The 10,580-nt window shown below is 38.6% G+C and overlaps 1 protein-coding gene across 1 annotated transcript; it reads right to left on the bottom strand.

Moving 5' to 3' along the window:
- Positions 1-1,292: 1,292 nt before the first annotated feature.
- On the bottom strand, positions 1,293-3,519 carry LOC148041814 (uncharacterized). The gene is made up of 7 exons (XM_087697207.1): positions 3,412-3,519; positions 3,127-3,326; positions 2,772-3,040; positions 2,137-2,655; positions 1,870-2,040; positions 1,451-1,799; positions 1,293-1,350 (listed from the first exon to the last, which is right to left on the bottom strand). The coding sequence occupies exons 1-7, from the start codon at positions 3,478-3,480 to the stop codon at positions 1,293-1,295; spliced, it is 1,635 nt and encodes a 544-aa protein (XP_087553333.1). The 5' UTR covers positions 3,481-3,519.
- Between the last annotated feature and the right edge of the window lie 7,061 nt (positions 3,520-10,580).

Here is a 10,580-nt window from a genome sequence, read left to right as displayed (position 1 = left end):
GTAGCCTTACACCTTGCATAAGTGAAAAGCATGTAGACCTTACATGTGCATACACCACAATGTATACCTTACACCCATCTACATCATACCTTACCCTATTATAGTGTTACACACCTAAACCTTATCCCCATGCTTCAGCCATAATCACATCTTCACACTATAGGTCACATTTCCTTAAGTCACTCCCATTGGCACTTAGAATAGGAACTCACAAAACCACATGCTCTTAGGTTAGGCAACTCACAATATTGTCTTACCTTAGGTGCAAACCTCATCCCACTTGTAGTAGAAACCCCATTCGCACTCTTAAGTACTTTAGTCGTAGGCACATACACACCACTTAGGTTAGAAACATATCACCAATAGCCAAAGTTGCTTAGGTAGGGTATTTCAACATATGGCACCTTATTTTAGGACACTCACTCTTGATACGAACCAGGCCACATATCACTTCATGCACTAAGAACTTAACACTCCTCACTAGTCAAATCCCCACACACCTAGTTCACATTATCTTTTACAATCATCCACAAGTAGTGTAGCTTGTCACCACCATCCATGATATTGATCAAGTTGTTGGAGCTATATATAGCTCCAACAACTTGGTCAATATCAGTCACACCAATATCCTCTATAGTGCGTATATCAATTGATTCGACATGTGATACAATCTCCTTTGAGAGGGTAGTACTTTTCCTATATCCAAAATAAGAAAGAACTTAGAGCATATATATTAGAAAATGATTGGATGATTTCTAAATTAGCCATGATAGTGATATATTGAATGCATAATTTCATGCTCATGAAATTGGGCATCATATAGCTCCATGGACCTTCCTACAATGGTCTTCACTTCTATTTTGTTTAGCATAAGAACCTAGGTCTGATGTTCACATATATTTCCTGTTTGTGACCAATCACAAATACAACAAGCCCAGCTACAATCAACATTTCAAACATGGTACTAATGTACATAGATTGAGATTTAATAAATTTATAAAAACTAATAATGAATTGAAAATAGATATTCACATGCAGCTCACCTCACTCCAATTCTTAATAGCAAATCATTCTTCGTGTAGTCATAATAAAAGTATCCAATATATTTCCACCAAAAGTTTACAATTTCATAGACAAAATTACATTAGTTTCACACTCAATGATGTGTTGGCTATGGACTATGGGCCAATGACTATCTTGATGATAAAGCTTCAAAGAAATTATCTTTACCAAGGAATCAAATGGCAAGGCCATATCAATGAGAGATTAAAAAAGAGGGGATATCTGCCAAGCTAAATGAGAATAACCGTAAGGAACTTTGGTGGAAAAATGGCATCATCAAGGGCATTACTGCAAAAAACACAAAAAGCACAGTCATTATGGTGAAGTAACACATCAATACAACTGTGTTAGAAAGGAATAGCACTTACATATAGAAGTGTACGACTACACTTCTTCATCACTTCTTGAAATGCTATCATCACAATGTGATGGCCTCCCTCCACTTGCAGTTGCTGCTGCATCCAACTTGCCTTGCATGTTCACTCTTTTTTTCCATGCAATACAGGGGAAATGTTTGGGATCATCACTTACTGACCTACACCTTCTCCTTGAAGCAAGACCACTCTCAATGAAAGGTCTTGCTCTTCTCAATGTATTCCCAAACCCATCCTTGATGGACTTGAATGTAGTGCAAGGATGTGCATGTATATTTGGAAGGGATGCTTTGTATTGTTGAAGCTCCTTTTGTAGTCGCATTAAAAGTCTGTGGGCATAGGTTTGAACTCTTCTCTCATCCCCTTTGTTTAAAGAACATGTTAGAATTTAATTGAATAAAAAATTATAATCAAAAGTATGAGTCACACATACCTATATTAGCACGAATTTGCATGTATAATGTATCCAAATCTTGCATGGAGGGAGCATGTTCTTCATGTGTGCTAGTTGCTTGGTCGATATCAATCACACCTATATCATCTGTAGTGTGCATGTCAAGTGAGTGGACATGTGACCCAATCTCGTTTGAGGGTAAAACTTGTCCTGTACCCAAAATAAGAAAAAACTTAGAATGTAGATAGTAAACAATGACTAGAGAATTCTTGAATCAGCCATAGTGGTGATATATTAAATACATACTTTGGTGCTCATGAAACTGTGTACCATATAACTCCATGGACTTTCCTGCAATGGTCTCCACTTCTATTCCATTTAACATAAGGACCTTGGTCTGATGTTTACATATATTCCCTGTTTGTGACCAATCACAAGTACAACATGCCCAACTACAATCAGCATTTTGAACATGGTACCAATGCCTATCTCTTGTGCAACTCTGTACTGAAGCTTGACTTCTATCACTAGTAATAAACTTCACATGAGAATCTGGTATTTCTTTAGCTCTTTCAATGGATTTTTCTACGACCTTTAGAACATTAAAGTTCTTCTTGAAACCTGCATCTTTTAGCATATCTTGGTACCAATAGTATGCATGACAAGAGCAAACCAACTTCTCAATCAACCAGTCGATGCATCGACCATGCAAGTTGTGTCGCTCACTATTAAAGCGACTCTTCAAAACCCAGTGGTAAGACTCAATGCTACCATTTGTCTCTTGATTTGCATGAGGAAGAATTCTTGTAGCACGTATCCACATTCCTACATATTGAAGGTGAAATCATAAATTTTAAATCACATAAATAGATAATTATATATAACTTTATTAGTTTGATATACTTATAGTACTACAAGTATACTATTGTATATAGGGTTACCTATACAAGATGACCATGTATCCTTGAAGTACTTGATGAATGATGCTTCCTCTTTGTATTTTTCATAAAATTCTGATAGTAGAGTATGAGCCTCATCTATCCTGGCATTCTCATGTGAATTAGGTGTACCTTGCATGTTCATAATGTTGCCAAGTGCTCTAAACATATCAGCACGAACTTGAAAATCGTCCACCTTACGCATAAGATTTTTTAGCCAACTCATTCTCACATGCCATATACATAGATATATAGGAACACCAAAAACCTCCCTGTGAAAATATAAATGTATAAAATCACTTTGTGGTTAACCATGAGGAGAAAAGATAACAAATATAATTGTAGAAAGAAACCTTACTGAATAGCATTGATTTCTGCTTGAGCATCATCCACCATAAAAGCATTTGGTTCCCGTGACTTTTTATAGTCTAAGACTCGATTTCTTACTGTAGCTAGCCATGATGTAACTGACGTGGTACAAGAAGAGGATGTAATGGTCCATGCCACAGGCACTCCATTGCGAAAGTGGTCAAACACAAGAACTGTATACAAATGGAACTGCAAAGAGAAGCTAAAAAATCAAAGAACTTTAGGATAATATAATTGCAAAATTAAAGCTAAGAAAGAATAAGAAATATAGTACCTTATACTTATTAGTGCCGAATGTCGCATCCATTGCTAGCAAGCTATTATGACTATACTTACTGAGCATTTGAAGTTGCCATGTTGTTTGGATGCCCAATATCAAAGGATTATCCCCATCACCATAAGGTTGATAAAAGAAGGTGCTATCAGGACTAGCTAAAGCCCAGTTATGGACACTTTTTGCATCATTTGAAGCAGTCTTTAGAGATAACACTTCTAATTTTTTAGCAACATTTAGTATATCACGAAGTGTTAGGAAAGTGTCTCTTATGGCTTGGAATGTGCCTAGAATAGTATTTTGTCAAATCAATTGAATGTGTTGCATTAGTACCTACTGGGGAGTGAATCCCTTAAGCAACATTTCACAAATCCAATCCTTCATCCCATAAGACAGCCATGGTGCAAATGTAATTTGATGTGGTGGATCTAATACACACAAGGAGCCATGGCAAATGTCTCCAACATGATCTGTATGTTGATATTGCACATAATTGATGCGAACGATCCATGGCCATATATATAGTTGCGATACCAGAAAGTGGCATATACATCCGCATGCTCTTTTTCCTGAGACGGCACGCCTTTTGTTTACTAGTCGTGGCTCCAAAGCCTTATCCCTCGAGTCCTTCGGTCCATATGCACACCAATACCTATAACACATCCAAGATTTTTTTTTTGTGAAAACAAAGATCCAATACTTCTATGAAAAAAAAAATTCAATACTTTTGTAACATGATGTCTTATAACATTAAAATTTCTTACAGTTTTAGCTCCTTAAAACTATCATGCTTTGGTTTTTTTAGTGACCCTTCACTATGTTTTTTGGTCCATTGGACACGAAAGTTTGTGGGGGCATCGGGCCTTTCATTTTCACCCTTGATAAAATCGGCAATGCGGTCCATGGGAATATAAGTTATATTCATGATGTCGTACTTGGAATAGGTATCCACTAACTTCTCCCATTGTAAGGATAAAGCATGGATGGGCCCTTGTGGTAGCAATTGCACTTTCATGCATGGCTGTATAAGAAAACAAAAAAATAGTGATATTTTGCTTCACAAATTTTGAGACAAATTTATAGTTGTGAGATGCAAATATTTAGCATTTATAGAATACTTTTTTTTAGTAAAAATTTGAATTTGCAAAGAGCAACATTATTAATAAAACATTTGCAAAGTTGCACTTAACCATGCATTATGCAGGTTCAGTTATAATAACTTTCTATCAAAGCATAACAAATCCAAGATTAACAATGATGATAGCTCACCTCGGTACTCAAAGTAAATGGCTGACAAGGTGTAAACATAATAAAAATATTGAATATATTTCCACAAGAAGTATACAATTTCATAGATAAGATTTTATGAGAGAGAGAGAGAGAGAGAGGTCCTCCTATGCCTCCATGGACAGGTGCCAGAGGGAAGGGTAAAACCAATATGGTTATTTCTCTCATAACATTATATAAGGAGTATGTCTTCTACAAATATTGATGGCTCTGCTCGACAAGGATCTTCCAGATATACGACGCTTCTTCCAAATATTGATGACCCTCCTAGCCTTCCTGCTGTTGCTTTGCATCCTTTTCTTGCTCGCAAGATGGACTTGGAGAAAGCGTGGAAAAAGACGGCTCGGTCGAAAAACTCTCCATATTAGGCAAGGGGACCCCTCCCTCGACTCTAGCATTTGGCTTAATCCATTCATGTTCCTCCCAACTATTGCTCTAGCTGACAGCAACACCAGGATGGCTAATCACTTTCATTCACGCGGATCGAAATCGTGGAAGAAACTTTGGGACTCCAATGCCCACAAGTGGCGGGAAGCATAGGCAGCTACCCAGCAATTTAGTCCCACTCCCATGGAGACTCTCTGGTTCGAGTAGGTGCCGGAGGGAGAGAGAGGGAGGTCCGAGTTTGATGGCACGAGAGAGAGGTCACAGGCGCTTGATGGCGAGAGAGAGAGAGAAAGAGAGAGAGAGAGAGAGAGAGAGAGAGAGAGAGAGAGAGAGAGGTTCTCCATCGCCTCCATGGACAGGTGCCCAGAGGGAAGGGCAAAACTAGTGAGAGAGAGAGAGAGAGAGAGAGAGAGAGAGAGAGAGAGAGTGTGTGTGTGTGTGTGTGTGTGAGTTACATGCCAATAAATGTTGGTAGGTCGGGTCCATCACGAAGACGACGGTGGCATGTTGGTTGTCAGGTCGGAATGGGAGGATAGGTCTCAGGAAAACATGAGAGGGTCCCATCGCCACGCAGGCGACGGGGCTTGACATATAGCCTGAGCCACGAGAGCGAGGGTGCAGCGGGAGCCGGGAGGGCCCGAGGTGGCAGGGCGGCCAGTGGGAGCAAGGAGGTAGGAGGAGCAGGGTAGAGTGGGGAGCTAGCGTGGATCTCGGGGTTGCAGCGAGAGCCAGGATGAGCTGGGAGGGCCTGAGGTAGCGAGAGCTACAAGAGGACCTAGCGGGGGGTCGATGTGGCGGGCATGGCGGGAGCCCGAGGTAGTGGGGGCTTCGAGAGATCATCCTCTCTCTCTCTCTCGCACCACTCCTCTATTGCCAGAGGAGTGGAGAGAGAGAGAGAGAGAGAGAGAGAGAGAGAGAGAGTTAGTGGGCGAGTTAGTTTATTTAGGGTTTTGTTATTTTACTTGTTTGTTTAGTTAGTTGGTTAGTTGGTTGGTTAGGGTTTGGTTAATTAGTGGGTGAGTTTTGCTAGAGAGAGGGGGGAGAGGGAGAAAACATGTTATTTTAATTGATTACTTAATTTAGGGTTAGATTAGGATTAGTTTAGGGTTAGTTAGTTAGCTTAGTTATTTAGTATAGATTAATAATAGTTAATTGTTCATTTTATATGTGAGTTTAGGGTGAATTTTATTAGAGAGAGAGAGAGAGAGAGAGAGTTTAAGGTTAGTTTAGGTGTGCAAGTTTATGTTATTTTAATTGTTTATTTAGTTAGTTGGTTAGTTTAGGGTTAGTTAGTGGGTGAGTTAGTTTGTTTAGGGTTATGTTATTTTAATTGTTTGTTTAGTTAGTTGGTTAGTTTAGGGTTTGGTTAGTTAGTTGGTTCAGGGTTAGTTTAGTTAGTTTTGGAGATAGAGAGAGAGAGAGAGAGAGAGAGAGAGAGAGAGAGAGAGAGAGAGAGAGAGAGAGAGAGAGAGAGAGAGAGTTAGCTAGTGGGTGTTAGTTTGTTTATGGTTATGTTATTTTAATTGTTTGTTTAGTTTGTTGGTTAGTTTAGGGTTAGTTGGTTGGTTAGGGTTTGGTTAATTAGTGGGCGAGCTTTGTTAGAAAGAGAGAGAAAGAAAGTTTAGAGAGTGAGTTTGTTGTGAGAGAGAGAGAGAGGGAGGGAGAGAGGGAGGGAGGGAGGGAGAGAAAGTTTAGGGTTAGTTTAGGATTAGTTGATTGGTTAGGGTTTGGTTAATTAGTGGGTGAGTTTTGTTGGAGAGAGAGAGAGAGAGAGAGAGAGAGAGAGAGAGGGAGGGAGGGAGGGAGGGAGGGAGAAAACATGTTATTTTAATTGTTCATTTGATTTAGGGTTAGTTTACACGTGCAAATTTATGTTGTTTTAATTGTTTATTTAGTTAGTTGGTTAGTTTAGGGTTAGTTGGTTGGTTTAGTTATTTAGTTAGTATAGATTAATATTAATTAATCGTTCCTTTTATGTGTGTGAGTTTAGGGTGAGTTTGTGTGTGTGTGTGTGTGTGTGTGTGTGTGTGTGTGTGTGTGAAAGAGAAAGTTTAGGGTTAGTTTAGGTGTGCAAGTTTCTGTTATTTTAATTGTTTGTTTAGTTAGTTGGTTAGTTTAGTTATTTAGTCAGCATAGATTAATATTAGTTAATTGTTCATTTTGTGTGTGTGAGTTTAGGGTACATTTTGTTAGAGAGAGAGAGAAAATTAGGGTTAGTTAGTGGGTGAGTTAGTTTGTTTAAGGTTATGTTATTTTAATTGTTTGTTTACTTAGTTGGTTAGTTAGTTGGTTTAGGGTTAGTTTAGTTAGTTTTGGAGAGAGAGCGAGAGAGAGAGAGAGAGAGAGTGTGTGTGTGTGTGTGTGTAGGTGAGTTAGTTTGTTTAGGGTCATGTTATTTTAATTGTTTGTTTAGTTAGTTGGTTAGGGTTTGGTTAATTAGTGGGTGAGTTTTGTGTGTGTGTGTGTGTGTTTGTTTTGTGTATGTGAGAGAGAGAGAGAGAGAGAGAGAGGGGGGGAGGGAGAGAAAGTTTAGGATTAGTGTAAGAGAGAGGGAGAGGGAGAGAGGTAGGTTGGTTTGCTTGGTGCAGCTTAATTTATTGGTGTTTTGGTTTGCTTGGTACAGTTTTGTTTGCAAGATTGGTTGTTGGGGTAGTTTTTGGCAACTATCATTCAAGTTGGTGATCTCTCTCTCTCCCTTCTGGGTTGTAATTTTGTTTTGCTGTGTTTGTTAGTTTATTTGTTGTTGTTATTGGTTTGGTGTGTAGGTTGGTTAGTTAGTGGGTTGGTTGGTTGGGTGGTTAGGTTAGTAGGTTCTGTCTTCTTTACTGTGAGTTAATGAGTTGTAAAGTTTGTGTTTATGTTGGTCGATAGGTTGGTTGGTTGGGTGGTTAGAGAGAGAGAGAGAGAGAACGATGGAGAGAGAGTGTATGTGGATTAGTTATATATTGGTTATATTAGTAAGAGAGTAGATTGGTTTATGTTTGTGTTTAGTTGTTATTAGTTGGTTGTTAGTTAGTTAGTTAGTTATTAGTTGGTTGGTTAGCTATTAGTAAGTTCTCTTTTCTTCTCTCTCCCCCCATTATCTCTCTCCCTCTCTCTCTCTCTCTCTTTTTGATTCTTCTTCTTGTCTCTCTCTTTCTTATGCTCTCTCTCTCCTCTCATTCTTTTTTTTCTTCTTCTTCCCTCGCCTCTCTTTCTCTCTCTCTCTCCTTCTCCTTCTCCTCTCTCTATCTTGCTATCTTCTTCTTCATATTCTCTCTCTTTTTCTCTCTTCTTCGTCTTCTTCTTCTTCTTCTTCTTCTTCTTCTCTCTCTCTCTCTCTCTCTCTCTCTCTCTCTCTCTCTCTCTCTCTCTCTCTCTCTCTCTGTAGGTTAGATAGTTAGGATAGTAGGTTCCTAAACTAACCCTAAATTAAATGAACAATCAAAATAACATGCGCTCTCTCTCTCTCTCTCTCTCTCTCTCTCTCTCTCTCTAACAAAGTGTGAAAGTTTATGTTATTTAGTTAGTTAGTTAGTTTAGGGTAGGTTGGTTAGTTTAGTTATTTACTTTATTATTGTCTATTAATATTTGGTTATTGAGTTAGTACATTAGTTGGTTAGGTGGTTACAGAGAGAGATCTATATGATATTAGTTAGTTGGTTAGCTATTAGTAGGTTCTCTCTCTCTCTCTCTCTCTCTCTCTCTCTCTCTCTCTCTCTCTCTCTCTCTCTCTCTCTCTCTCTCTCTCTCTCTCTCTCTCTCTCTCTCTCTCTCTCTCTCTCTCTCTCTCTCTCTCTCTCTCTCTCTCTCTCATTCTTCTTCTCTCTATCATGCACATACACACACTCTCTTCTCTCGGTCTTCTTTGTGTTAATGTATGATTTTTAGTTAGTAAGTTAGCTATTGGTTGGTTATCTATTAGTTGGTTAGTTAGGTGAAGAGAGAGAGAGAGAGAGAGAGAGAGAGTAGGTTGGTTGTGTTGGTTAGTTAGTGCATTGGTTGATTGGTTAGGTGTAGAGAGAGAGTGAGAGGGTTAGTTGAACTTTACTGGTATTAGATATGGGAGTTTTTGCTATTTTAAATTTTTGAGAATATTTTATATATCCTTCAAGATTAACGCATGTTTTTTGTCGAGTATAGATGCTTCTGCAGTAGCAAACAATAATATGTCTGTAGAAGATATTATACAATGCACTCCTAACTTGCAAATGAATATACGTAAAATGAAGAAGGTCACAAGAAAGAAGACAGTTCGTCGTGCACTTAAGCATGTTGAAGGGCATGATAGTTATGTTGGTTTCTTAAGGTTTATTTGTTCCTTGGATGGGATTGAAAAGTAAGTGAAGACACTGTTTTGGTGTAAAAAAGCTTCGATTTCTCTTTTTGAGAACATTGGTGACCATCTGCAAAGGATTGAGAGAATGTTGGAAGAGAAACATGAATGGCACCTTGCCAATGGAGTAACGATATAGGGCGAGTTAGAATAAACATATCCAGAAAAATTGGTGGCCACATACTGGATTTTCAGATAATCAAGAAGAGAAGTTGAAAGACCTTCTTAATAGTGTAAGTTGTATAGAGGATGGAGTATGTGAGTTAATTGCTCACAAGAACGAGAGCTTGGCTGCACCGGAGAACATTGCTCTTGATGTGCAACTTATTTCTTTGAAAGTTTATCTTAATAGCTTTTCAACAATGTTAACATAGATGAATTATTGTGGCTCATCTTCTTGCATTGGAGAACATTGTCCTTGATATGCAACTTGCTTCTTTGAGGGTTTATTACGATAGGTTTTTGGCAATGTTAACCCATGCTTCTTTGCCATGGTTTGCTTGGTATATGTAATCCCTACAAAGCTTCTTAAATGAGTTGTTTGATGAAAATCTCCATTTTGAAACACATTGTCTGTTTCTTGCAAATTATAAAATTATTTTAAAACCATTTTAATAGTCCCTCTTTCTCCACGTCTCTCTCTCAATTACTATACAATTTTACTAATGTACTTTCATAACTAAGATTAGATTAGATACATAGAATGATTGAAGCTTTGACATATTGGGATGCTTTGTGTAGTTTGGTTTTGCAATCAGGTTACATCTCTCTCTCTCTCTCTCTCTCTCTCTCTCTCTCTCTCTCTCTCTCTCTCTCTCTCTCTCTCTCTCTCTCTCTCTCTCTCTCTCTCTCTCTCTCTCTCTCTCTCTCTCTCTCTCTCTCTGGGTTAGTTAGTTAGTGGTTTCTTGAGGTGGCGGTTAGGTTGGTTGGTTTTGTCTTCATTATTGTGAGTTGGTAAGTTATTGTAAGTCATCTCAAAATAAAATCCTACGGGATTGACACCAATAAGTATTTTGAGACTTGGGACGCCTTCTCGTGTGGGACACGTTCTTTTATCTTAAGAATGTGCAGATGTAGATGAATGAACATCCATTGATAGGGCCTTTATGCAATGCTTGGTTGGCGTTTGGTGAGTGCGATGTGTGCATGGCACTCATGCATAGCCATACATGCATTCTTT

Source organism: Lygodium microphyllum, chromosome 1, assembly GCF_053477565.2.
Source record: "Lygodium microphyllum isolate KBCC chromosome 1, Lygodium_microphyllum_v1.1.10, whole genome shotgun sequence".
Classification (NCBI taxonomy): domain Eukaryota; kingdom Viridiplantae; phylum Streptophyta; class Polypodiopsida; order Schizaeales; family Lygodiaceae; genus Lygodium; species Lygodium microphyllum.
Note: the sequence above shows the minus strand (reverse complement) of the source record. Positions and strands in the feature narration are given on the sequence as shown.